The sequence below is a fragment of the Neohortaea acidophila genome, assembly GCF_010093505.1.
Source record: "Neohortaea acidophila strain CBS 113389 unplaced genomic scaffold BDY17scaffold_10, whole genome shotgun sequence".
In the NCBI taxonomy this organism is placed as follows: domain Eukaryota; kingdom Fungi; phylum Ascomycota; class Dothideomycetes; order Mycosphaerellales; family Teratosphaeriaceae; genus Neohortaea; species Neohortaea acidophila.
The window spans coordinates 610,476-635,350 of NW_022985519.1; the positions used below are offsets into that span (position 1 = coordinate 610,476).

The 24,875-nt window shown below is 55.4% G+C and overlaps 12 protein-coding genes across 12 annotated transcripts; 9 read left to right on the forward strand and 3 right to left on the reverse strand.

The window, feature by feature from the left end:
* Positions 1 to 116: 116 nt before the first annotated feature.
* On the forward strand, positions 117 to 401 carry BDY17DRAFT_327090 (uncharacterized protein; the record flags this gene model as incomplete). Its single annotated transcript, XM_033737621.1, has 3 exons — positions 117 to 179; positions 230 to 325; positions 378 to 401. 3 exons carry the CDS (start codon positions 117 to 119, stop codon positions 399 to 401), a joined length of 183 nt encoding a protein of 60 aa, XP_033586677.1.
* Positions 402 to 1,122: 721 nt separating this feature from the next.
* On the forward strand, positions 1,123 to 5,401 carry BDY17DRAFT_303239 (RAVE protein 1 C terminal-domain-containing protein). The gene has a single exon (XM_033734532.1). It carries the CDS (start codon positions 1,298 to 1,300, stop codon positions 5,345 to 5,347), a length of 4,050 nt encoding a protein of 1,349 aa, XP_033586678.1. The 5' UTR covers positions 1,123 to 1,297; the 3' UTR covers positions 5,348 to 5,401.
* A 510-nt stretch (positions 5,402 to 5,911) lies between these two features.
* On the forward strand, positions 5,912 to 6,379 carry BDY17DRAFT_32302 (uncharacterized protein). Its single transcript, XM_033736929.1, has one exon. The coding sequence runs from the start codon at positions 5,959 to 5,961 to the stop codon at positions 6,265 to 6,267; it is 309 nt and encodes a 102-aa protein (XP_033586680.1). The 5' UTR covers positions 5,912 to 5,958; the 3' UTR covers positions 6,268 to 6,379.
* On the forward strand, positions 5,912 to 7,090 carry BDY17DRAFT_303240 (acyl-CoA N-acyltransferase). The gene is made up of 2 exons (XM_033734533.1): positions 5,912 to 6,332; positions 6,410 to 7,090. The coding sequence occupies exons 1-2, from the start codon at positions 6,292 to 6,294 to the stop codon at positions 6,939 to 6,941; spliced, it is 573 nt and encodes a 190-aa protein (XP_033586679.1). The 5' UTR covers positions 5,912 to 6,291; the 3' UTR covers positions 6,942 to 7,090.
* Positions 7,091 to 8,878, forward strand: BDY17DRAFT_303242 (uncharacterized protein). Its single transcript, XM_033734534.1, has 4 exons — positions 7,091 to 7,806; positions 7,863 to 7,935; positions 7,991 to 8,044; positions 8,109 to 8,878. Exons 1-4 carry the CDS (start codon positions 7,251 to 7,253, stop codon positions 8,518 to 8,520), a joined length of 1,095 nt encoding a protein of 364 aa, XP_033586681.1. The 5' UTR covers positions 7,091 to 7,250; the 3' UTR covers positions 8,521 to 8,878.
* A 132-nt stretch (positions 8,879 to 9,010) lies between these two features.
* BDY17DRAFT_312997 (2-methylcitrate dehydratase) lies at positions 9,011 to 10,360 on the forward strand (the record flags this gene model as incomplete). The annotated part of the gene is made up of 1 exon (XM_033735679.1): positions 9,011 to 10,360. The coding sequence occupies one exon, from the start codon at positions 9,011 to 9,013 to the stop codon at positions 10,358 to 10,360; it is 1,350 nt and encodes a 449-aa protein (XP_033586682.1).
* Positions 10,361 to 10,460: 100 nt separating this feature from the next.
* Positions 10,461 to 12,951, reverse strand: BDY17DRAFT_312998 (uncharacterized protein; the record flags this gene model as incomplete). Its single annotated transcript, XM_033735680.1, has 10 exons — positions 10,461 to 10,465; positions 10,531 to 10,994; positions 11,056 to 11,280; positions 11,309 to 11,431; positions 11,479 to 11,574; positions 11,670 to 11,842; positions 11,894 to 12,009; positions 12,067 to 12,194; positions 12,250 to 12,541; positions 12,591 to 12,951. 10 exons carry the CDS (start codon positions 12,949 to 12,951, stop codon positions 10,461 to 10,463), a joined length of 1,983 nt encoding a protein of 660 aa, XP_033586683.1.
* Positions 12,952 to 13,416: 465 nt separating this feature from the next.
* Positions 13,417 to 14,428, reverse strand: BDY17DRAFT_256143 (tethering factor for nuclear proteasome STS1; the record flags this gene model as incomplete). The annotated part of the gene is made up of 2 exons (XM_033731582.1): positions 13,417 to 14,282; positions 14,353 to 14,428. 2 exons carry the CDS (start codon positions 14,426 to 14,428, stop codon positions 13,417 to 13,419), a joined length of 942 nt encoding a protein of 313 aa, XP_033586684.1.
* Positions 14,429 to 14,997: 569 nt separating this feature from the next.
* Positions 14,998 to 16,362, forward strand: BDY17DRAFT_318650 (uncharacterized protein; the record flags this gene model as incomplete). The annotated part of the gene is made up of 3 exons (XM_033736210.1): positions 14,998 to 16,057; positions 16,106 to 16,172; positions 16,224 to 16,362. The coding sequence occupies 3 exons, from the start codon at positions 14,998 to 15,000 to the stop codon at positions 16,360 to 16,362; spliced, it is 1,266 nt and encodes a 421-aa protein (XP_033586685.1).
* Positions 16,363 to 17,584: 1,222 nt separating this feature from the next.
* On the forward strand, positions 17,585 to 20,534 carry BDY17DRAFT_327099 (ribonucleoside-diphosphate reductase large chain; the record flags this gene model as incomplete). Its single annotated transcript, XM_033737622.1, has 3 exons — positions 17,585 to 17,603; positions 17,735 to 17,892; positions 17,958 to 20,534. The coding sequence occupies 3 exons, from the start codon at positions 17,585 to 17,587 to the stop codon at positions 20,532 to 20,534; spliced, it is 2,754 nt and encodes a 917-aa protein (XP_033586686.1).
* A 1,363-nt stretch (positions 20,535 to 21,897) lies between these two features.
* BDY17DRAFT_330009 (uncharacterized protein) lies at positions 21,898 to 23,034 on the forward strand. Its single transcript, XM_033737876.1, has 3 exons — positions 21,898 to 22,378; positions 22,442 to 22,502; positions 22,553 to 23,034. Exons 1-3 carry the CDS (start codon positions 21,997 to 21,999, stop codon positions 23,010 to 23,012), a joined length of 903 nt encoding a protein of 300 aa, XP_033586687.1. The 5' UTR covers positions 21,898 to 21,996; the 3' UTR covers positions 23,013 to 23,034.
* A 729-nt stretch (positions 23,035 to 23,763) lies between these two features.
* Positions 23,764 to 24,208, reverse strand: BDY17DRAFT_327101 (uncharacterized protein; the record flags this gene model as incomplete). Its single annotated transcript, XM_033737623.1, has 2 exons — positions 23,764 to 23,811; positions 23,876 to 24,208. 2 exons carry the CDS (start codon positions 24,206 to 24,208, stop codon positions 23,764 to 23,766), a joined length of 381 nt encoding a protein of 126 aa, XP_033586688.1.
* Positions 24,209 to 24,875: the final 667 nt, after the last annotated feature.

Genomic DNA, 24,875 nt, shown 5'->3' on the forward strand with positions numbered 1-24,875 from the left:
GGTTAGCGCCTCGGGGGTTTGACTGATGCACGTCACCTACTCCAGCACCGGATGTCGTTCTGATTTATCACACATTCAACCCATCATTCTCATCTCGCGCTACTCTTTCTGGTAGAATGCCAGCCAGGACGAGACCTATTGAGAAGTTTGCCGAGGCAACAGCGAAGTGCACGCTCGAGGTATGTCAATATCGACATTGTGTTAGCCACGCAACTGACGAATTGCATAGGGCGCGGCGTATGGGAAGTGTATTGCTTCAAACTATCAGAATGTCTCCAAAGACATGTGTGCGAAAGAGTTTATGATGTTGAAGGATTGCTACCTGGTATGAGTTCTGCCTACCCTTGCATCTGTTTGACCCTGACAATCGATTGCAGCGTGCCAGTGGCAAGATTCGATAAATAGCAGCGCTGGGATCCATCGAACACGACTTCCATATGGACCATTGCGTTCTACGATAATGCCTCGGCATCGACTCCTGGGCTTGCCGGTACTGCTCACCTTGCCCAACCACCTTGAGCGGAGCAGACGACTGTGTTGAGGCGTCGAGATGATCCGGGAGCGCCGTAACAACGGAGTGCTATTCCTGCTTCCGCGCAGTGACGCAAGTCAGGAAAGGATCCTCAAGATATAGCTCCCAGAAATTGTAATCTGCCTTGACCAGGTCGAGTTGTTCTGGTGCGACTTCCTGGTAGTCGGTGAAACCGAGGTCGGGGCGACCAAGTCTTGCAGAGGTGGATTTACCCTCTTCAAGCATAGCTGGCGAGACGTCGACAATATCTACGTGCGTAGCACCCCGGTCGACTGCTTGTCGAGCATGCAGCCCCGAGCCCCCTCCCAGGTCTAGCACTGTCAAACCTGTGCAATCGCAAGTCCCCGCGCGGCGAGCTGCCACTCGATCTTAAATGTGGGAAGCTCCTTGAAGTCATTGTACAGGCTTGCTACGGTATCGTACTCGCTGGCTATGCCTGCCCTGGTCGGCACGATCGGCTCTCGGTGTTTAATGGTTGATCTTTGAACTGCCTGAATGACCGTTATTCTTTTGGCCGGCGGGACGTCGTGGCTGAGCTTTCGGCTGCAGCCGAAATGATTACTTCAAGCCACAGCACCTCATGCTTCATTACCTGCACACCACACCTCCTCAGCTGCACCTCTCATGCAGATCTTGGTCATCTAAGAACCCACGCTGTCGGTGTCTTTGTCACATTCGTCTCTAGGTTGCACTCGCGTTGGCAGCCACATCTCGCTCCGATCGCGCACTCACTATGCACTGTCGCGCCCGATAGCAGCCCCGGCAATGCCTTCCACCTCGCCGGGCAATGCTCCCCCTCCGCAGACCCTATTCGAACAAATCCTCCCTGGCGCACCCTCCGTCTCTTTACAGACAGTCGCGTGCTTCTCTCTCCGTCAGAAGCGCTATGTCGTATACATCTCGGGGCGGCAGCTTAATATCTTCTCGGGGCCTCACGTGCTGGTGCAATGCCTATCGTTCAGTGATGATCTGACAGCGGTCACGGCCGAAACATGGACTGGCAGGATTGCACTGGCGGGAAGGCAAGGGTTATGGATCATCACACCCGTGTTGGAGGGTTGGACGAGCGTGCGATGGGAAAAGACGTTATACTTGCGCCTCGACGATCCCGGCGACCAGATCTCCACACTCAGTTGGGGGATGGAAGAGGAAGTGCTGGTCGGCGGAATCAAAAATCTATGCCTGTTCTCTACACAACCTGCGTCGCCTACAAGTGCTGCGTCGTCGCTGACCGACCCGGACATTGTGGCGGAACGCCGAAGTCTTTGGTCAAAGAGATTGCCTTCTCCAGTGCAGCACGCTGCGTTCAGCCCGAGTGGGACATTGATTGCTACTTGTGGAGTCTATGATCGACTTGTCAAGATATGGCGACGGCTCTCATTCGAGGAAGGGCTCTTCGACCACATGTACCTCCCGCATCCATGTCCAGTCACTTCTGTGCAATGGCGGCCAAGGCCGGAGCCGATTTACGCGGTGGACGAAGACGACATTGCCACTAAGCAGGACGACGATCTCGAGGTGCTTTATACTATCGCTCATGACGGTATCCTGCGAGTGTGGAAGACGGGCACTGTGCACGATTTGGACATATTGACCTTGCATACTACCGTCGACTTGGTTTCCGCCGTTCCTGAGTCACCCACAACTACACACAAACCCGACCTGCCAACGACTTGCAATCAGAACGCTCGGTTCACCTGCATCCTGTCGTCCGACCAATTCTGCGCTGCAGTCAATGCCGCTATAGGTACGGACGAGACGCAAATCCATTCCTCTGAGCATCTCAAAGAGGTCGCGTCGAAAGAACCTGAAGTTCTCATTAGCTTTGACGGGCAGGGAAGGATGTCCGCCTGGGGCTTGCAAAGTATCGGTCACAAGCGCCGACCAGAAACTCCAACCCAGCCTCCAAGTTCGCCGTTTCACATCACTCAAGCAGAGAAACTGCCGGTTCGGTTCCCCGAGGGCGTCAACGCATTGCTCCACATCTGGTGCGAAGGGAGAAATGTTAACCTGATTGGCCACAGCTCGGATGGGAAGGTGCAGTGGTGGCGAGGCAATCTGCAGGACTTCTTTTCACTGTCATTCTCGGGCTCCACTCAACTCAATGAAGCTGCATACTGGTCTGGGCATGCGAAGGGTGAGATCGGGTTACTCGCTGCCCTCTCAGTTGGTCGCAGCTTGCTTTCGGTTGCTTCTGGTGACGATGTGCTACATTGGGCTCAGCGTAAGGAAGGCGTGCTTGAGGCTTCGCAAGCTTGCAGGACCCGAGGTCAAGTAATTGATGTCGCGCTCCTTGCACACGACTCATCCGCTCAGCTATCCCTCAGCTTGCAACTTGCGTCTGCTCAGGAATCCAAAGGCGTCCTGCTGTTGCTGCGAGATCAAGAGTGGCGGGAATTGTCCAAACTGTCTCAAGAGGGTGAAGTGGACTGGGACGATCGGGAATGGCGTCTTTTCGTTCCCTATGGTTCCCAGACGCCCTACAGTCGATGCGCGCTCCTACACCCCAGCGGAAGAGTGTTTAGCTGTCTCGTTGACAGCGCGAAGAGGACTCTTTTGCATGCAACCCAGCTCGTATTACCGGAGAATGGTCGCTCCGATCCTCTCCTGCACCTGACTGCGATCATAGACTCAATTGATCCCGACAGATTTGGTGTGGTGGCACTGTCGACCACTGGTGATCTGCTGCTATACCACCTGCAAGCATCGAACGAAGGCACCCTGGACCCTGTATTGATTGCAGTCTTTGAGTCTGGCGTCCGAAATGCAAGTGTACTTGCATCGAATAACGATTTTGCTTTCGTTGTTTCTTCTGACGGCTTGGAACTGACTATCGTCGATTTGACTGATGGGTACGTTGAATACCGCTTGAAATCCGATAAGCAGATACGAAGCATTCTGCCGAACCAACTCGATAGTCTTGTTGCAATTCGGTACGATACCACCATCGACATTCTTGCACAGTGCCGAATCGGATATCGCGAGGAGATGCCGCCATGGGTTCTCATCAAACAAATCAGCATATCTAACGTCGGACTGACGATCAGCTCGCTGACTTGGCTGGGAGATGGCAGTTTGGCCATAGCTGCGAGCAGCGTTATCTTTGTCTCGAGCAACGTCGTCGATGTCGACAGCCTGGACGCTGATGTTCGCGAGGCGACTGGAGCCGAAGCTGTTCGTCCCCAAACGCTGAGGCTGTCGACCGTGTCGAAGAGTCTACGGAAACCTCTGCCGGTATGGCACCCAACCTTTGTTGCCCACATTGTTCGTCTTGGCCATTGGGCGCTGGCGGCAAGCTTGGTCAACCGGCTGCTCGAAAAGGTCAAGTTCTGGAGTGAAGGGGACCTCTTACCCGCACTGCTGAACGTGCCCGCTTCGCAGCTTTATGGAGCCGAGGGTGTCCAAGAAGAGAAGCCTGTGAATCGGGAGACAGTCGACGACATCTTGGAGCAACTCAACCAGAAACAGCTTCCACAAATCTCGCGATCGGAACAGCGCCGCCTAGCGAGCGTCTTACAAGCGATGATATTCTGTTCCGAGCATGTCAATGGGCTTGACAATTTGGCGCTTCGGTATTTGTTCAGCTGGAAAATGGAGCTGCTACTGACGGAAGCAAAACATCCGTCACATGGCTTGGTGCCCAATGGCTTAAGTACAGATCATGCCATCGCGCCATCTATGCACTGGCGAGAGGTAGCATTTGCATTCCACAGCACAAGCCAGCAACCACTGCTTGACGTCTTGATGGAACACTACGACAACAAGATCACGTGGGATGTCGCGAAGCGACTTGGGCTGTTTGCCTGGCTATCCGACAGAGAGGCTTTGGATCGGATCTTTGAGGCTCTTGCACAGACGGCTTACCGGTCGGCATCGCCTCCAGATCCTATCAATGCCTCACTGTACTTTCTCGCCTTGCACAAAAAGCAGACACTGCTAGGACTATGGCGGATAGCGACGTGGCATAAGGAACAACGAGCCACGATCAATTTCCTGCGGCGAGACTTCAACGCGGCTGAGAATCAAACAGCGGCAAAGAAGAACGCTTATGCATTGATGGGAAAGCGGAGATTTGAATATGCTGCAGCATTCTTTTTGCTGGCCGACGATGGAGCCAGCGCCGTCAGCGTTCTCGCAGGGCAGTGCGGCGATGTCATGTTGGCCATCGCTGTCGGCCGATTGTACAGCGGGGATACCTCACCTGCGATTCGGAGACTCTTAGAAGAACGACTGATTCCTGAGGCAAAGCAGAAGAATGATCGATGGCTCCTGAGTTGGAGCTACTCTCTTCTCCGTGAACTGGAGCAGGCCACTCACGCCGTTGTGCGACCTCTGAGAGGCGTTCGAGACTGGCAACAGGACGATCCGGCATTGCTCAACCTGTATCAACACCTCCGCCAGTCTGAATCAGAGTATGGATTTGACGCGGTGCTCCGAGCGGCAAGGACACTTCGACGAATGGGCTTGTGGTTGGTGGCACTGGAGCTTGTTAGCAAGTGGACCTTTAAGCGGCCAGAAGCCGCCAAAGCATCGTTTGCAGATCATACTCCCAATGGAATGACTGAGGAAGCGCCCTCGATCCTGGACGAATTCACAGAACCGGAAAAGCGTGATGGAACGGTGGACCTGCCTGAAGTCACTACTGCGCAAGACGAGAAGGCGGCGAGGGAGGCGAAGGCTGCCGAGCTGCTGAAACAAATCAAGGCGAAGAAGGCCGGCACGGCTCAGCCCAACACGAACAATCAGGAGAAGAAGCAGCCGACACAGTTCAAGGAGCCCGATGCGAGTAGCCTGCTCGACAGCTTCGGTTTGTGAGTCGACGGATTCTGCTGAGCTTTAGCTAGAAACAAGGTACAATGCTTTCCTTCCTTCACCCGTTTCCTTTCGTCACCCAAACGTGATGGTCCAAACTTGCGAGTGTTCTCAGGTGTCAAGATTTTTTAACTAAGAGAGAACAGAATGCGTAAGCCGCGGCCATGTAGACTGACGCAGGACGAAGATAGACATTCGCATCGTCGTGGCGCTCCATGCGCACAAGGCCTCCTACCTGTCGCGGTCGCGGGGAGTGATGCAGCAGCCCCAGTCTGTGGACGGGCGGAAAAGGGCGCAAGTAATTCAATTTGTACAACACCGACTTGACATCCGGTATGGGTAGACACTACCAAAGACCAGCAATTGAGTGAGGCTTTAGAATACGTTGTCAGGCTGAGGAAAGTCCAGCGGGTGGATAGACTTTGCTCACATCCAATGAGAAGCGTCGCTGCTTGACACTAGACACGATGTACCCTTCAGTGCACTAGGCTTGACATACACAATCGCTCATTTTCGCGTGTTCTCGAGCAATTGATAGCCACAGTGACTAGTCTGTCGCATGTTGAGCATCGACTGGCATTTGCCGTAATTGGGACAAGCGGCTGCTTTGTCGTATGAACATACACCTCGGGTGCCGTCGTGGCTCATCGCTGCTGGCGACCATTGGAAAGCGTCATGCTGAGTTACATGTCCAGCACCGGACGCGGAGACTTGAAGATGATTCAGTGGCCACGCGACATAATCATCAAGTGTTCAACAAAATATTTCATTCGCGAAATCATAAGGCATTGAGTCTTGAGGAACAGAGAGCAATGATCGGTCAATATTTCGCTGCGGCCATTTCTGTCTTCCCCGAATCACAACCCGCGTGCGATGGCGTGCAGCCACGTTCACACCACACAGTACACGAACGAGGCTCTTGAGACGATCCGGAACCGTCCAATGAAATGGAATGTCACTCGATGCAAAGAAGAGCTTCGTCCAGGAACTGTCGCGCTATAGGTCAGCTTTCCAAGAAGGGAAAGATGTGGCTACCTTACCGCGCTAGCCGGGCAAAGCGCTTACAACGTATCAAAGGTGTGGTCACAGCCCAGACCTACACGCTTGCCACTGCTCTTCGTTAGACGCGGCCAACACCACATGCACAATGTCAGCTTCCATAATGGTCAAGTCTGTCTCCTGGGACCATCCGGACGCGGTACGCCTTCGCGATGCACAGCAAATAGAAATCGGCGATGTCAAGCCGCCCCTGGTCGGAGCTCCATCCACAGCTGCGAATGTGCCGGTGTTTGTGGTTGCGTACAAGGGCGACGAAGCCGTGGGGTGCGGAGGCCTCAGATTGCTCACTGAGGAGGGCCTAGAGGGCCACGCGGACATCAAGCGCATGTACGTTGTGCCTTCGGTGCGTGGCGCGGGAGGATCGGTGGCAAGAATGATCTTGGAAGCAATGGAGCAGGCGGCGCGAGAGAAGGGATGGGTGGCGCTTCGAGCGGGGACGAGCAAATCGATGGTCCACGCAAGAGCATTCTATGAGCGGTTCGGCTATGAACGGTGGGGGGAGACGCAGCACGAGGTCATCAGTGTGAAGCGTCTATAGGGCCGATGCGCGTCGCTGGACGGGCGAGGCAGACGGCGGGATTCCGGCAGATGGAGCGTGCGAAATGCACATAGTGTTAGATGGATCCGGCTCTCAGATGCGGTGCGGCGATTGTAGGCCGAGCCTCATCGGCGCGCCTCGACGCGTACGGCGTAAATTCACCGGATGACGTCGAGGTTAAAAGAGCCGCGCCCTCCACACAGCCTTGCAATTATTATTCCGCCAGACCCAAAGTCCACATCTGCACGCTCCCATCGGCTCGAGGCTCCCTAAAGTCAGCTCATCGTTCCTTGAAAACATTGCGGCGAAATGGTCGATCAACTGAACGTGCTCATTGCCGGCGGAGGCATCGCGGGCCCTGCTCTCGGCCTGCTTCTGTCCCGCGTTGGTCACAAGTGCACCATCGTCGAGCGGGCGCCCAGCTTCCGCAAGACGGGCCAGCAGATCGACGTGGCTGGCAGAGGACTACAGGTCGCACAGTTCATGGGCATTGAGGACGCGATTCGGCAACGCGTCATCTTCGACAATGGAATCAGGTTCATGGATACAAAGAGCCCGGACAAGATCTTGGCCGAGCTACCTCGCAAGTCTACGAGTGGCCCACTGCAGTGGGTCAGAGAGCTGGAGATCCTAAGGGCACACCTTGCCGAGATCATGTACGAGAGGACCAAGGACTTGGTGGAGTACAGATTCGGAGATCAGATTGTCGCCATTCGTCAGGATGAGTCGAAGGTGACGGTGAAGTTCCAATCGTCTCCGAAAGAAGAAACATTCGACTTCGTGGTGGCAGCAGATGGCTTGAGGAGTCGGACAAGGGACCTCGCGTTCGCCCCAGACAATACCAAAGTTGTCAGTTTGGGACAATGTAAGTTGTTCTTGACAGTCCGCGGGCGAACGAGTGAGATGTTGACTTTGGAGTAGACGTATCGTTCTTCGACATCCCCTGGCAGGAAGGAGATGAGCAATGGACCGCAGTATTGAATGACACTGAGGGGTGAGAGCCCCTACAATGTTCGCTCTAAGATATCAGGATGCTAATTCGCAATAAGGCGATGCGTGGTGTTACGCCCACGAAAAGAGCACAAGCGGACGGGAGCGTACTTGTGAGTTGGACCGGGCGGCGATCCAGAGCATGTCCAGGTTTTACAGATGCTGAACTGCGGACAGGACCCAAGTCACCGACGACTGCGGAAAATTCGCGACCATGTCTCGAGAAGAACAGTTTCAAGAATTGACCAAGAGATTCGGCGGGATGGGATGGGAGACACCGCGTATCTTGAAGGAGATGCAGCAGCAGATCGACGACGACAATTTCTACATGGCCGAGGTGGCGCAGACGAAATCGACATCCTTCTCCAACGGCAGAGTAGCGCTGCTGGGTGATGCGGCATACGCAGGCTCGCCGGTGTCTGGAGAAGGAACGACGCTGGCTTTCACGGGCGCCTACGTTCTGGCAGGATGCCTTGCAACGTACTCCGGCACCGAAGCGTTGTCACAGTACGAGAAACAAATGCGCCCGTTCGCAGAAGCCTCGCAGAAGCTACCCCCGGGCATTCCGTGGATCGTCCACCCGCAGTAAGTACCCGCTCGATCCCCGTCGTCGAATCAACACTGATTTCGTTGGACTCAGAACCGAGCGAGGCCTTACAATCAGAGACAATCTCTTGCGAGTTGGGGGCTTGGTGGCCAGTTCATGGCTTGCGGCAGCCTTGAAGAAGGTTGGCGGATCGGTGTCTGAGTGGGTGTCCAAGGAGATGGAGCTCCCAAAGTACCCGGCGTTGGAGCCGCACAAGACGAACGGTGAAGAGAGTTGATCAAGGTCGACGTCGCGAATTGTGAATGGGATTCTGGTGGTTCATCCACGGTCGATGCTCCGAGATCGGCGCGTCTGTAGAGTGACGCTTTTCACAGCTCGAAATTTACGGAAGAACTTGAGTAATGTTTCTTCCGTGAGCAACAACTCTTGTTGTCTGGAGTGGCTGTAACAGACCGACTGTCATGAGCGCACCTGGGATTCCTATCGATTCAATTGTCTTCCTCGCTTGATCCAATCTCCAAGGCTCCTTTAAATGGCCACTCAAGCTTTAGCATCTTGGGCAATCAGCCTGAATGCCTCAGCTATCCCGCCGTCTGTCAAGAGCGCGGCAATCCGTTCGCTCTACAACTACATCGGGTGCACCATCGGAGGGAGCAAGCACCCGACCGTGACCAAAGCTCACGAAGCATTGTCGCCCTTCTTCGGTCGCGAGACATCGTCCCTTCTCGGCCATCAAGGAAAGTCACGAACGGATGCGCAGCATGCAGCGCTCCTCAACGGCATAGCTTCTCACGTCCACGATTACGACGACACGCATCTGGCCACCATCATCCATCCCACAGGCCCCATCGCGTCCGCCGTGTTGGCCTATGCCGAGTACCAAGGCGGCGTCTCCGGCGAAAGCATTCTCTGCGCCCTGGTCGCCGGTATCGAGACCAGCTGCAAGATTGGCCTGGCTGTCTGGCCCGAGCATTACGACATCGGCTGGCACATCACCTCGACCACCGGTAGTGTTGGTGCAGCCGTTGCTGTAGGCAAGCTGATGAATCTCTCCCAAGACCAAATGCAACAAGCTATTGGCACGGCCGCAGTGCAGGTGGTGGGGCTACGAGAGATGTTCGGCAGTGACACCAAGTCTTTCCATCCTGGTCGAGCGGCCCAGAGCGGGTTTCTGGCTGCACTTCTGGCCGAGAAGGGCTACACAAGCTCAGACAAGGCTTTGGAGGCGAAGCGAGGCTGGGCAAATGTAGTTGCTGGTGGTGGAACCCCCAAACTGGACCATTATGTCTCCGAGCTTGGCCATAAATGGGAGATTGAGGCAAACGCTTTCAAGCCCTTCCCCTGCGGCATCGTGTGTCATCCCGCCATCGACGGCTGTATTCAGCTCCACAAGGACATGACAGACGGAGGCCGCAAGGCGCAAGACATTCGAAAGGTGGAAGCCCGAGTGCATCCATTGGTCATTGAATTGACTTCGAAGCGCACGCCGAAAGACGGCCTTGAGGGAAAGTTCTCTGTATTTCATGGGGGTGCGGTCGGCTTGCTATGTGGCAAAGCCGGTCCAGCGGAGTACGATGACAAAGTCGTGACAGACTCGCGGGTGATAGAACTGCGGGATAAGATCGACGCAACCTCCGACGAGAGCTTAGGTGCAGATGAGACGTACCTGACGGTACACTTAGCGGACGGGAGCAAGATCGAGAAGCATGTCAAGCATGCTGTTGGCTCCTTGGAAGTACCGATGACCGACAACCAGCTGACCGAGAAGTTTGTTGACCAGGCTGCACTCGTTCTTGGTCCGAACGGCGCAAGAGCAGCAAGCGATGCTGCTTGGCGGATTGGTGAGGCTGACGACGTTGCGTCGGTATTACGTGCGTTGTAGAGAAGAAAACGTTAAGCAGGCCACTTGTGTGCCGTCAATCATGCGGCTTTCCAGTTCAACAAAATGCTCGTTTCAAATTTAGCGACCCCTTTTCGTCTTCTTAGGCTTGATCGGAGTGTCTTCGAGCACCGGATCGAGGTCAGCAGCTTTGGTAGATGCCTTTCGCTTACTCCCCTGAGTGGTTTCTTGTGGAGTCTTATCACCGACTCCATGCAGAGCTTGCTTGCCAAGTACGTATGCAACCTTTTCAATCTCCACAGCGCTCGTCTCGTGCCGACCATGCTTCTGCAAACGGCCTTGTAAATCTTGTACTCTGTCGAAGAGCTGAAGGTACTCCTTCATGTTGTACTTGATCTCCCGATCCCAGCCTTTGCCCTTGCCTGACTCGAAGAAGCTCCAGCGAAACAGCTCATCCGAGAAAAATGGTGCCACGGATGGGTCAAACACAGACAGCAGCAGGGAGGCGGTGGCTGGACCAATGCCTCTCAGCTTGGTCAGAGCGTTGAGACTGGGTTTGACGGAGTCAGTGGAGCCCGTGAAGGCTTCGTAACCCTCTTTGGTGGTATTCGCCACGCTCTCTTCAGTGTTTTGTTGAGCTAGGCCTTTCAATGCTGGACGAAACTTTCCATGGGATCTGAGCTACGTTAGAGTGGGACTTTGAGAGGTGAAGGTATTCGTAAAGAGAGAACGCATACAGCTTCCATTCAACTAAAGTGACGAGTTCTTCCTTCGTGAGGCATGAGGGGCCATCGCGGTCACGAATGGCCTGAGGGATGGTGTCGTAGCGTTGTTCGTCCAGCGCGTGAAGTTTGTCGGGAACGATGTTGGGATACTGCTCGAGCAGGCTGTTGAAGGCTTCAGGGTCGATGGCATCCAGAGTGGGAGGGTTCGCCATAGCGGTCAACATTTCCAAGTCATGTCTGGAATCCTATGTGAAGATGGGCGTACTTGTGTTCGAGCTGGTTGTGTTGAAGCGCTGCTCCGAAGTTGACACCAAGGGGAAGCGTGGCGCGCCTCGGCTGCATGGAGAGGTTGGGGAAGCTCGTCTTTCTGAATTCGCAGCCTTGTCGTCTGCGAATGTTTAAATTTTTACGCCCATTGCATCACGGAAGTCTTACCGACAGAAAAGACGTTTGGTGAGATGAGATGTCAAAGCAACGTTCGATATGATCAGGATGGTCGTTGCAGGGCTAGAGCCTGCCAAACGACGGTCACTAGCAAAGTATGGAGCAGCAAACAACACCATGCCATCTTCTCATAGAGCCTCCTCCTCGTGTATGCTAGCGACGACAGCGTCTAGTCGTCATACGATAGGTCGACGATCTCGATATTCGGCCCAGGTCCCTCGCGCTTTGCTGCTTTGCTGGCCCTGACCTCGCTGATTTCGATCTCTCCTTCGTCGTCTTCCTCTTCGCCATCGCTCTGACGCTCGCGCTTTTCCTTCTTGATTCTCGCCATGCTGGCTTTCCGTGCATCGGTCTCCTAAAAGCGTGTCAATGGCGTGATTCGACGTGATGCTGGCAGGTCACTCACCCTTTGCCTCTTGAGCAACTCCCTCATTTCATCGGACGTGAGCTCTTCGATAGGCCTTTCTTCCAGAGGAACGGGAGTCGGCGTGCGTGGAACGATGTGAAGCTGTTGAAGCGCTTCTACTCAATAGTTAGCAGCAATTCAAACCTTCCGATAACTAGTGAGCTGGGACTTACGGCGAGATCGGTACTTGAAGACAAAGCTGGCGAAGGGATTGGTGTCCAGGCGCACCCAATACCTTTGAACTTTGGGTGCTGAATTCGAAGACCGTGATTGCCGTAACGTCGCCTTCGTGATTGAGAGTCTAATGGGGATCAGCGATCGGACCAAGGACAGAGGTGGCAAAAGGAAAGATATACTTGGCCTGGTGGGAGATCGCACGCCCTTTGAAATTCTTTTCCGGTACTTCATCCTCAGCGAGAAGGGGCGTCGACACGTCCGGCGGGTTCATGTTCGCGTTCTGGTTTCCCGATGACTTTTGCTGTTTATTGCCACGCCCTCGGTGCTTGCGTCCAGTGGAACGGGGCGTTGGTAGTGGTTGCGCCGGCGTGGGTATGTTGCTCACTTCTTCACGGATCCGCCAGAAGTCTACGCACACTGTACCCAGTTCACCGAGCTTGCCCCACAGCTTCATGTCCGCCTCGCCCTCGCCTGAGATAGTCAGTAGTGTACGTTCATTAGCGCAACGCAGGATACGTACTGATATGCAGCTCGGCAAACGAGAACGATTCAACCACATCATAGCCTTGACGCTTGGAGGTCAACGTGCTCACAACCCGCCGTGTTCCCGTTTGTATATCGCGCGACCACCTCTGCGTCCAAAGACCGATAGGCTTGCCGTCGAGAGACAGTTGCATCTCGACATCTCCGCCCTGATAAGGGAACTGTGCAGCATCGAAGCGAGTGGCGATCCCAAACTGTGCACCGGATTCGGCTACAACGTACGCACTGTTTGCATTCGGATGAGGGTCTTCTTGATCCGTATCGGCGTATTCGGGCAGATCAAGTCCGGCAACGTCAATGGTGACAACGAGGCCGGGCACGGTATCGAGGATTGCCATGTCGGGGGCTGAGGTGCCGGTGCGGAAGTGTACGAGAGGTCACGAAGGGATGAGGAGGGACAATCCGCCGAGGACGACTCGGAGTTGTAGCCTTCCACCAAAGTGACGTAGCTGGAGGTTGTTGAAGAAGGAGCGTGAGGAGGTGAATGGGCAAGCTCGCGTGCCTTGCTGCCTGAAGTTGGTGCCTTTGCAAACGCGGTTTCGCGCTATCACGTGAAAGGGCTGGCTTATCAGCTTTTAGCTATTGATCGCGCGATGTTGGAGAATCGTCGAAACATTACGAGGTATGTACTCACTGGAGGAGAGCCACCAACTCATACTAAGAGTCTGACGCTCGCCGGGTTGTATTTGAAAGTCATGTCGTATACCCCATACCAACCTCTAGTGCTCGCTGCCGAACCGTCTCACCTGCTTCAGGTAGATGCTCTGTTGCAGACCCCCCAGTCTGATCCGTATCCACAGTGCTCAGACGCCGTATACACCTTGTTGCCCATATGCCCCTGAAAACAACTGCTGGCGTATGTTCAGCCTCTCTTCCGACACTCCCGCAGTTGGAGACACTGCTTGGCCCGTCTGCATGAATCCTAGCGCCGCGCGCATCTCGTTAATTGCCTCTTCCATCTTTCCGCCACTCTTCTGATTGTGCTCCATCAACTTCTGGTCCCACCCACCAAATTGCAGATGGAAGCCCCCGGCTCTTTTTGCCGCTTCTCTGATGACCAGCGCCCACGCCTTGGAGACCTCGTCGTACGCATCGTTCTTGTGACGTTGGTGTTGGAAAGTATCCCAGTCGGGTAACCGATGAATCATGGTGGTAGCGGCATCCAGGTAGTTGAGAGACAGCGTTGCTTGCATTTCGTGTGGAGGGAGGAAATGAGGGGTGAAATCTCGTAGGGCGTCTATAATGTGAAGGAGATGGTGCCGCACTCGATTGTATGCGTAGTCTGAGGTCGGGCGGTTGCCTAGTGGAAAGGCTCGTTGAAACTCATTCTCGTACTTGCTTAACACCGAGAGTGTAGATTCGATCGAGGGCCGCGGTGCTTTCACCACAATCTCCTGCTGTATCTCGGGGTGTTCATCGCACACGTTTTGGAGGAGTTGTCTCATGTCCTCGGCGGAGAGCGTCTGGAGCAGGCGTGGGAGTGAGAGCGGCCGCCCTACGGCGCTGCCGGTGCGGCTTCTCTTCACACTTCGGCCTGATGTCGATGGGGATAGGAGGCGATTGGAGACGGAGGGCGAGGCGGATGGAGACGTTGACATGCGGTCATGCTCTGCGGGCTCTTCCGAGGCCTTCCTTTTGCGGCCGGACATGCTTTGAGAGGTGCCCGTGTCTGATACGAAAGACCACATGTCAGCGTCGGATGTCTGGGCAGCTCAAGATAGAGGGAGGAAAAGACATACCTGATCGTGAAGGCGAGAGGCGGTTCACGAGTAGATGCGGTGCAGAGAGAGGATCGCTGTGAATAACACTGTTCATCCTCGCTGCAATCACAGCCCGCAGGGACCTACACCGCTTGCTGGAGCCTCCGGCAGTGGGCTTCTTCGCAGTGAGTGCTGACCGTGGCCGTGCACCTGTGTGGAAAGGCGTGGGCGATGCTGGAGAGAACAATGAATGGTGGTTCAAGCATAAGGTACGGTTCATTATGCGAGCGGGAAGCGGGCAGCCGCGAGCTTAATTGGTGCTTCCGCGCGTGGCGTCTCGGCTTAGCCTCCCGAAACGGTCTGTGCCCTACCTTCCATCAGCCACCTCACCATCAAGACCTCCTTTACGCCCATCTGCACCGGGAGGAATCGAAACGGATATACATCCAACGCCTGCAATCCAACATAGGGGAGTGGATGAGCCTGGATGCCGCTGGATTAAGTGAAGCCATTTCGTTCGATTCTTCGACCCGTGGTTGCAGCTCCGAATTGTCCTTCCCAAATATCATGAATCTACAACGGCCGCGTTAAGTAGACCCGGAACTGTAGCGCCAGCTCAGTGCTCCTGGATACTGGAGAGCTCGATGCGCATTCCATTAGATGAGGCGACGAAGCACCTCCGAGATGGAGCATGCCCGAACATCTGAGCACGAGCACCATGAACCTCTTCTTGATGAACGAGAAAACGAAGGCCGGCAAAGCCAGGAAGACGACATTGAGTTGGACGAGCTGCACGATGGCTTCGGACCGTCATCTGTGAGCGATTCTGCACCTTTAACTTCTTTCGACACTCCCATCCCAGCTGTGCCAAGATCAAAATCGTCCTACCTCGCAATCGCGGCGGTGTTCGTCGTTACTGTCGCAGGCTTCACCATCAACACCGAGGCCACGGCTTACTTCGAGGACGTGCTTGGCTGGAAGAAGCCGTTCACAACCATGTACATCTCCCATAGCTCGCTCTGTCTTCCTTGGCTTGGACAACTGGCCTACTCACGCTGGAAGAATCGCGAAACGCCATACGTCAAATGGGTCAGAGAGTACAACAACCAGATCCGGGAAGCCGTCGCGACGATTGACGCCTATGCGACCTCTGGACCCAGTCTCGTCTTTAAACGCAAGGGACAAGTGGCGGGCCCGCTTGACTTTCTGGCATCCACAATGGCCGTCGTTACAGTGGTGCTGACTGTCAGCGGAGGAGCGTGGTTCGTGTCGCTGGTTTTCACTACCCCCGCCGATCTCACCGCCATCTACAACACCTCGACTTTCTTTGCCGCAGCGTTCTCCGTGCCGATTCTGAAAGAAAGACTGGGCTGGCTCGCTATCATTGCCGTGGCCCTATCCGTCGCCGGCACCTTCATTATCGCGTATGGCGATACCACTGCTGAGCATGAATCATCGGCAATAGGGACTGCAAGACTTCTTGGCAACCTCATTGCCTGTGGCGGTGCAGTTGCATTTGGACTTTACGAGGTGTTGTTCAAGAAGTGGGCTTGCTCCTCCAGACCAATGAAACCTTCCGAGACCCTTCCGTTGACATTTGCCGCATCGGCGCTGACTGGAATCTACACATTTGCCACTCTTTGGGTTGGGATAATCATCCTGCATTTCACGGGGATAGAGGAGTTTGTCGTGCCCAGCGCGTGGGTGAGCTTGTGGATCTTCATTGCGGTCATCTCATTGTCGAGTGAGTCTTAGGCTTGATCTATTTTCGCTCGCGTCTAACCTGCTACAGTATCCTTGAACCTGCTCGTCGTCCTGGTGATTTGGACGGATCCAGTATTCGGATCTATGGCAAATGTGTAAGTTCTGGTGGGAGATACTAATCAATCTACCATGGCTGACACGCTTAGAATGGGCGCATTCTCTGTTGCGATGGCGGATTGGTTTGTCTTCGGACTGAGTCCCTCGATCGCGACCTACGTGGGCGGGGGTCTTATTCTCGTTGCGCTTGCGCTCCTCACAAAGCATACACTCGGCGAGAAGAGATAACATACAGTGAGCGGTCGCTTGAACAGACATGTCATCGACAACTCGCCCAAAGCTTTTTCCCCCGTCACAAAGTTTGGTCACTGTTGGATTCGCATCGAAAGAAGGCTTGCTTCCCGGAACCCTCCCATGGATCAGGGCGGCGACAACATCAACGTAAGGAAACTCAAGATTTCGGGGGCCTCTCCCCATGTGCCGCAGCCGAGCCAAACCGGAAGATCATGATCGCATTGCCGTCCGGCCAGTGATCGGCAAGGCTGCATGGGGTTCATCGCTGCTGAGATATCTCCAACGTAGTGAATGTCCCGACCTTCCCAACTACGAAGGACCTGCAGGGAAGATTGGTGTCATGCAAGCTGGAATCTAGGCTGGGTGGGAAAGCAGCGCCGTAGACGTGTCAGCGCCGCAACGTTGAATATTGACCTATCTACTTGCAAAAGCGAACTCTTCCAATTCATGTCTCTCATCAGATTGACGCAATGTCGTCAAAGCCACGCTCGGCACTGCAACACGAAGTGAGATGGTCTTTGGCAGACCGTTGGGCTCAATCTAGGCTGCATATTGAACTCTTGGCTGTGGATAAGTCGAGGCCAGTGAGTCTTCGAAAGAGCCAATAAAGATACGGTGCCACAGTGCAATGATTGTCATCGACTTGCAAGACGCACGAAAGTCCACAGTAGACCGAGAATCATAACCGGGTTCTGATAGAAGAGTGAAAGCTCAAGACAAGTGATGCTTTCCAGCTATGAAGGTGTCAGATTGCAAGCTGAGGACGCTGCTTGTCTTACCTTGCTTATCGCTAGTGCATTCGCGATTTAGGGAGTCCGTCCCCTGAGTGCCCACTGTCCGGGTGCAGGCTACATACGCGAAGGACGGTCTGGAAGGGGACGTGTGTCGTGAGGATCGCGCGATGGAATTTTCGAAAATTGATGACCGATTTCGCGCTAGCTAAATGCGGCTAAAGTACCAGCGCGTGAACGCGTGCCAGATAAGTGGGATGCGTCTCTCGGCAACAACAATATCTCATGACTGCCTGCCCTCTTCCTCTCCTCCTTATTGCATCTCCTCCCTCTCTAGTCATTCCTTTGCTCTCCAACTCCCACGACCCAAGATTTTCCACTGGGTTCTGATCTTCAACTGCGGCCTACGCTATTCCGCGTGCTGCGTCTCTTCCCAACTGGCCACTCCGGCATCATCAGACGAAACCTCTTGAACCGACCACAAGATGTTCGTGTATAAGCGAGGTAAGTGCACACCATCCATCACCTTTGACTCGGCCATGGAGATGGCCAGGCCTACTCTTGGCCGTGTAATCGACAAGACGTGGCAAATCCGCTCGATTGCCCAGCCAGCGCGTCGCTAACACGTCGTACAGATGGCCGCAAGGAACGCGTGCAATTCGACAAGATCACCGCCCGAGTGTCAAGGCTTTGCTACGGCCTCGATCCGGACCATGTCGACCCTACCGCAATCACCATGAAGGTGATATCCGGCGTGTACCAAGGCGTCACCACCATCCAGCTGGATGATTTGGTAAGCCACTTCTCCTTCACTCGCAAGGTCGTGCCATACACAGTGCTAACCATCATCCATGACAGGCCGCCGAGACCGCTGCCTACATGACCGTCACTCACCCGGATTACGCGGTCCTCGCTGCTCGCATTGCAGTCTCCAACCTGCACAAGCAGACCAAGAAGCAATTCTCCGCCGTCATCTCCGACCTCTACAACTACTTCAATCCCAAGACCAAGAAGGCGGCACCCATGATCTCTGAGTACACCTACAACATCGTCATGAAGCATGCGGATGAGCTCAATTCGGCCATCGTGTATGACCGCGACTTCAACTACCAATACTTTGGCTTCAAGACGCTCGAGCGCTCATATCTCTTCCGCATCGATGGCAAGATTGCCGAGCGACCGCAGCAGATGATCATGCGCGTTGCCATCGGCATTCACGGTGAAGACATCGAAGGTGCCATTGAGACGTACAATCTGATGTCCAACAAGTACTTCACCCACGCCTCGCCTACTCTCTTCAGTGCGGGCACTCCGCAAGCCCAGCTGGCATCCTGCTTCCTCATCGATATGAAGGAAGACAGTATCGAGGGCATCTACGACACCTTGAAGACGTGTGCCATGATTTCAAAAGGCGCGGGAGGCATCGGCGTCAACGCTCACTGCATTCGTGCCACCGGATCACATATCAGTGGTACCAACGGCACATCCAATGGCCTCGTGCCGATGCTGCGCGTGTTCAACAACACTGCACGCTACGTGGACCAAGGCGGCAACAAGCGGCCAGGCGCCTTCGCCATCTACCTCGAGCCGTGGCATGCTGATGTCTACGCCTTCTTGGATCTCCGCAAGAATCACGGCAAAGAAGAGGTTCGCGCCCGCGATCTCTTCTACGCCTTGTGGATCCCCGACCTCTTCATGAAGCGCGTTGAAGCCAACACCACCTGGACACTGATGTGCCCGCATGAATGCCCGGGCCTCGCAGATGTGTATGGAGACGAGTTCGAGGCGCTCTACGAGAAGTACGAGCGTGAAGGCCGCGGCCGTGAGACCATCCGTGCCCAGAAGCTCTGGTACGCCATCCTCGAAGCACAAACCGAGACCGGCAACCCCTACATGCTCTACAAGGACGCCGCCAACCGCAAGAGCAACCAGAAGAACCTTGGCACCATCCGCAGCTCCAACCTCTGCACTGAGATCATCGAGTACACCGCGCCGGACGAAGTCGCCGTCTGCAATCTGGCGTCTCTCGCTCTCCCAACGTTTGTGGACATCCAGAACGAACGCTACGACTTCAAGAAACTGCACGAAGTCACTCAGGTCGTGACGAGGAACTTGAACAAAGTCATCGACGTCAACTACTATCCCGTCCCGGAGGCCCGCAACAGCAACATGCGTCACCGCCCAGTCGGTCTAGGTGTCAGCGGTCTTGCGGATGCATTTTTGGCGCTCCGCATGCCATTTGACTCTCCCGAAGCTCGCCAGCTCAACATTCAGATCTTTGAGACAATCTACCACGCTGCCCTCACCGCTTCTTGCGAACTCGCTGAGAAGCTTGGCCCGTATGAGTCTTACCCTGGCTCTCCCGTGTCGAAGGGCGAGCTACAATACGACATGTGGGGTGTCACGCCCACGGATCTCTGGGACTGGGATGCTCTCAAGGCCAGAATCGCTCAGCATGGTGTCCGCAACTCCTTGCTGGTCGCGCCGATGCCTACTGCCTCCACCTCGCAGATCATGGGCTTCAATGAATGCTTCGAGCCGTACACCAGTAACATCTACTCTCGCCGTGTGCTTGCCGGAGAGTTCCAAGTTGTCAATCCCTGGCTGCTCAAGGACCTCGTCGATCGCGGCCTCTGGTCTGACAACATGAAGAATCGCATCATTGCCGACGGCGGCTCCATCCAGCGTGTTCCAAACATTCCCGATGACCTCAAGGCTCTGTACAAGACGGTGTGGGAGATCAGCCAGCGACATATCGTCCAGATGTCGGCCGATCGCGGCGCATTCATCGATCAATCTCAGTCATTGAACATCCACATGAAAGAGCCAACGATGGGCAAGATCACCAGCATGCATTTCACCGGCTGGAAGCTTGGCCTCAAGACCGGCATGTACTACCTCCGCACCATGGCCGCATCAGCGCCGATTCAATTCACCGTGGACCAAGAGAAGCTCAAGGTCGTCGACACGAACATTGCCAAAGCGGTTGCCAAGAAGCGTAATGTCTCTGGAGCCTACAACGCCGTCAGCTCGCCTCCTGTTGCTCCGATCCCGAAGCCCATGTACGAGAACAAGGCGCCCAACCTCTCCACCGAGGCTGTTAACGGTGTGGTGACGCCAGCCGCCACCCCGCCACCGGAGCCAGAGCGAAAAGAGAGGAAGCTCGGACGTGCATCTTCCGCTGTTGTCCAGCCGCCGTTCCAAGCCGACCAAGACGAGGGCGAGAGCCCGGAAGTCTTGGCTGCCGACGGCGCCATTGCGGTGCCAAAGAGCGAGCAGCTACCCGAGCCCGCATTCCCGGGCGAGCCCAAAGAGCCCGAACAAGTCGAGGACAAGGAGGACGACAGCAAGGAGCGGGAAGGAGACATCTACGCTGATGCTGTCCTTGCCTGCAGCATAGAGAACAAGGAGGCGTGCATCATGTGCAGCGGTTGAGCCGACGTGAGTGAGACTTGCACATTTCGTTTGTTGTTATGGGTGGGCATGCGAGGATATTTGGTTCACCATACTTGGCGTTTACTGGTACTGTTGCGTTTGTCATGAGTATTTCCAGATGCCGCAGTAATCGAAAAGGAACATCGAACATCGTTTGGTTACTCGAAACTGGAAGAACCGGATAACGTGAAAGCCAAAATCGAGATGTAATAATCGGGCAGGTACTGTACCGCGGTAGCTGGCTGCAGGTGGCAAGGTCTGGTGGTTGCATGTGGTCGTCTCCAGCGCCCCACCTGTCATCGCCCTTTGAGGAAGAAAGCCCCGAACTCAAACCATCGTCTCCCAGCCTTGACAGGTCCTTAATTCAACTTCACACTTTTACTTCCCACGTTCGCGAGAGCTACAAATCTCGAAGACGTCTAATTCTACATCTGTTCTCCGTCGCACCAGCAAAAAGTATTTGAGGGGCTGGAGGCAAGCGTGGAGTTCCTGCCACGGCTCACGTATGTCTTCACCATGACGATGTCCCAAGCCTTCTACTTCCCCAAGCTCGGCCCCGGCGTCATCACAGAAATCTGATTCGATAACGTGGCTGAGTTTCCATTATGGGTCCGCTTCGAACGCTCGAGAAACGCTGACATGCATCGAGTAGCCGGGTTCGCGCCGTTGCCAGGCAACGTCCGTCCGCCAGCTACCATGAGCGTCAGTCAGTACCGCACAGAGCAGCCCGCCATTCACGATGAAGTTCACTGGATCAAATACTCTCACCCAGGACGGAGCCAACCCTGACCACCCCTGACAACGCGGCATCCGCACCCGGAGCGAAGAAAACTCCACGGGAGATGCCCGCTATGGAGCAGCGTCCCAAGGTCCGGGGCGCCCAAGTCGGTGTCTATGTGATCATCTGGGTTTCACGTATCCCTGGTCCGGCGGAGCCACGCCATAGAGATACTAAGTCCTGGACCGGGGGCTGACAGTCCGACTAGCTCTATCTTGCTTCGAAGCAGATAGACGCAGGCATTTTTGGTTTCTGGCGGCGCGATCTTGCGGGTGTGCCGTTCTTTTAAGGCGTCTCTTGCCACTGCTCTCTGGGTCCTCCAACAGTAAAGGAGTAGACGCCCTCGTCGCCGGTACCGTTAGCCCCGAGATTCGCCTGTCGGACGGTATCCAGTAACCCTTCTCCGAGTAAGTGGCGAGCAATGCATATGCGTACCACGGTCAGGGGATGAGGAAACTCTTTTGCAGCTGTTTCTATTCTCTCGCCGACGAACATTCGCTCGCCGAGTGATTTTCGCTCGCTCGCTCGCCATATATCATGATTCCGTTTCCCTTCTGTGTTTCTTTCCACTCCAAACATCATCAATCACACTGCTCTCACATCAATCACAAGCACTACCTCATCGCACATCAATCACAGCCATAACCTCATTCAAATCAATCACAAGCATCGCCGGCCACGATCATGCAAGCCGCTTTCGTCGCCGCCCCCCTTCCCATCGAGGCCTACAAAGGCACTCTGAACGACCTCCTCACCCCTCCTGACTGTTCCGTGTGCAACGGCAGTCATCCTCCATCATCCTGTCGTCCGGCCGTGGACGACAATCAGCGGGGACTGCCAGGCATCATCGCCTGGCTCCCACGCCGCGCCCATGTCCCGTCCGTATCGTGTGCTCACGAGCACCTCCGATCAGACTCGGCCTTCGACCATCCTTGTCTGGTGTTGGAGACCAGCGCTTGTGGCCACCTCGCCTTCTGCGCACAAGTGACCTCGTTCGGAGACGGCTCCATCCACGACAAGTACGAAAGAGCCCGAGATCTGTCCGTCAAGAGGCAGATCTTCAACGGTGAGTGTTCTGTTCCCTGTACTCTGACTTTGGATTTGGCGCTGACTGACGTGTCGTTCACAGAGTATGTCAACTTCCGGGAGGATGCCGACGTCCGTCACAATCAGCTCGGAGAACTCGACTAGTACGTGATCATCTTCCTGTCACGAGACGCGTGTTGCTAACGATCAGCAGTGGGGGCGACAGATTGCCGAAGCAATCATATGTGCACCTCGAGTTCGGCTTCTGGATCGAGCATGTCAACCTGTCGTCAAGAGGCCGAAGCAGGCTGTGGGAGGAGTCGCTGTCCGAAGTCCGACAGCTGTATGCGTCCGCCGAGAACCATCGACGGACAAATGGCAGCTGCGGGCAGGAGAAGCTGCGGCGATCAGCTGAACGGCAGTCCCGTCGTCCAGTCTCGCCCCCCTCAGCCTCGCTGAACGTCGTGGCGCACAGGCGCACAGGCTTCGGTCAGCCGTCGCCGCCGCGGATAGCTCAGTCACCGCAGGAGCCGGCGCACTGCTTCGCTGCGCCACCCTCGAGTCCATCACCGCAGCATCATCACCATCAGCAGCAGCAGCCCGAGCCTCCGCTGTTTCAGCTACCAAGACGAGGCAATGCCGCGCTCCGGATCACGGCGCCTGTCGAGGTATAGCAGCGACGCAACGACGTGATTGCACAGCAATGCTGAGCGGATGAAAGTGTTGGACGGTCGCTTGGACAGGGTGAGGGTGTTGGAAGGGTTCAGGGTGACGGGATTGGGGGAGAACGGATTCAGGGTCACGGGACGGAGGGAGGACGGGATCAGGGCCAAGAAGTGGAGGGAGGGGGATCACGTTCATGGGATGGATGAAGGGGTGACGGTCATGGGATGGAGGGAGGACGGGCTCACGGTCATGGCAAAGTGTATGAACAGGCTGCACTTTCAAGGGAGGACATTTAATAAGGGCACACGGCTGGATCAGGGTCACGACAAAGTGTATGGACAGGCTACACTTCAAGGGAGGATGTTTCATGAGGGCACAAGGCTGATGAGAGCTCGAGGGAGCTCGGGATGGACGGGGCTGAGAGTGCCTTCGAGGTCCATCGCAAGAGGAGGCCATCTGCAGCTTGCACTGTCGTGTGGGCACAGGAGGCTTCTGGTCGCAGGACTGTTCTGGAACGAGTGGTTTGCTCATGTCCATGTCGCTACTATCTACTGTCAGGATTTGTCCTGCACGGAGAAGGGAGGAAGGGTTAGGGTCATGAGACGGGGTGAAGAAAGCAAGTCTGGGTACATGCTACGGTCGCTTGGTCATATCTCAATCAAAACATCTCATTCGCATCGCAATCGAAAGCGCAATTCGTCACAAAATCAAAATCACTATATCATCATGTAGCTTCGCGCGCGTGTCTCGCATGGAGCATCACACGACTCGCCCGTCGGTCCCGTTCATGCGCCGGGCACCCGCAGCCTAAGTATAGTCAGTATGGCGACGCCAAGCACAGCTGCATAGATGTCGCAGCGCATCGACTCACCTTCTTGCCGGGCTTCCTCTCCAAGCTGCCCTCGACCTTGAGCAGGGCGCCGGAGAGCTTGTCGGCGGGGGTGGGCTTGCGACGCGGCACGCCGCCGGCGGCGGTGGTGCCCTTGTGCTTCTTGGCCAGCGGGCCCTTGCCGCCATGACCGCCGGCAGCGGGGCCGCGCGGGTGCGTCTTGGTCTTGTGGGTCTCGGTGTGGGTGCCGGTGATGGGGTTGACGGAGTGTTCGTGGGAGACGACGTTGTGGGTGGAGGTGGGCTGCTTGCGCTGGCGCAGGCGCGACAGGAAGCCGGGGTTGCCTGCGCGCGGCTCTGCCTTGGTGCGGGCCATGTCTGGGGAGTTGAGTTGTGGGGGGATGTGGAAGTGGATGCGATGGGATGGGATGCGACAAAGGGGAAGGAGAGAAGAGTGAGAGAGAAGGGGAAAGGAGGGGGCGGTGGTGTGAAGCTGGCTGGCTGGGATGGGATGATAAACACGCGATGACTGACGTAGCGCTAGGTAACGTAACGTGACGGAAACGGGGGGGCACGCCTGAAACTTGGCGGGCGGCGGCAGGACAGGCAGCTCTTCCCTCTCAAAGTCAAATGCGACACGCTGCATCCGTCATTGGCTGTGATTGCGCAACGTTTCGCTTCCGTCCTTGTGTGGATGGATGATACGACGCTGTTTCATGATTGATCGCCCGCCCGGCCTCAGCCTTTTGTGCGGGGCCTGCTTGTCATCCGCCACCGCGTGTGGGATCAGCTGGCGACAAGACGTCACGTCCATTCTGCCCACACTGCCCTCGGCGCAAGATCAACGCCTTTGACTGTCGCAAGAACGATGGAGGAGCAACGACGAGGGAAGGCGATGCGCGCTCCACAGATCGGCGGGGCTTGGCGGCGCGAGAGCCCAAGCTTCACGAGTCATCGTCACTTTGAAATTTCGCCATTGACCCTCCACAAGCACCCTCTTTAACTCCCCATCAACTACCACAGCATCCCCTTCTCCCCCCTCT

What these genes read in the sequence shown, in the direction of transcription:
- BDY17DRAFT_303239 (XM_033734532.1), top strand. Translation starts at nt 1,298, where the DNA reads ATGCCTTCCACCTCGCCGGGCAATGCTCCCCCTCCGCAGACCCTATTC.
- BDY17DRAFT_32302 (XM_033736929.1), top strand. Translation starts at nt 5,959, where the DNA reads ATGAACATACACCTCGGGTGCCGTCGTGGCTCATCGCTGCTGGCGACC.
- BDY17DRAFT_303240 (XM_033734533.1), top strand. Translation starts at nt 6,292, where the DNA reads ATGGAATGTCACTCGATGCAAAGAAGAGCTTCGTCCAGGAA. An exon ending in AGAAGAGCTTCGTCCAGGAA is followed by an intron (nt 6,333 to 6,409) that starts CTGTCGCGCTAT and finishes CAAAGCGCTTAC; the next exon opens with AACGTATCAAAGGTGTGGTC.
- BDY17DRAFT_303242 (XM_033734534.1), top strand. Translation starts at nt 7,251, where the DNA reads ATGGTCGATCAACTGAACGTGCTCATTGCCGGCGGAGGCATCGCGGGC. An exon ending in GTATTGAATGACACTGAGGG is followed by an intron (nt 7,936 to 7,990) that starts GTGAGAGCCCCT and finishes ATTCGCAATAAG; the next exon opens with GCGATGCGTGGTGTTACGCC. An exon ending in AAGCGGACGGGAGCGTACTT is followed by an intron (nt 8,045 to 8,108) that starts GTGAGTTGGACC and finishes AACTGCGGACAG; the next exon opens with GACCCAAGTCACCGACGACT.
- BDY17DRAFT_330009 (XM_033737876.1), top strand. Translation starts at nt 21,997, where the DNA reads ATGCAAGCCGCTTTCGTCGCCGCCCCCCTTCCCATCGAGGCCTACAAA. An exon ending in CAAGAGGCAGATCTTCAACG is followed by an intron (nt 22,379 to 22,441) that starts GTGAGTGTTCTG and finishes TGTCGTTCACAG; the next exon opens with AGTATGTCAACTTCCGGGAG. An exon ending in CAGCTCGGAGAACTCGACTA is followed by an intron (nt 22,503 to 22,552) that starts GTACGTGATCAT and finishes AACGATCAGCAG; the next exon opens with TGGGGGCGACAGATTGCCGA.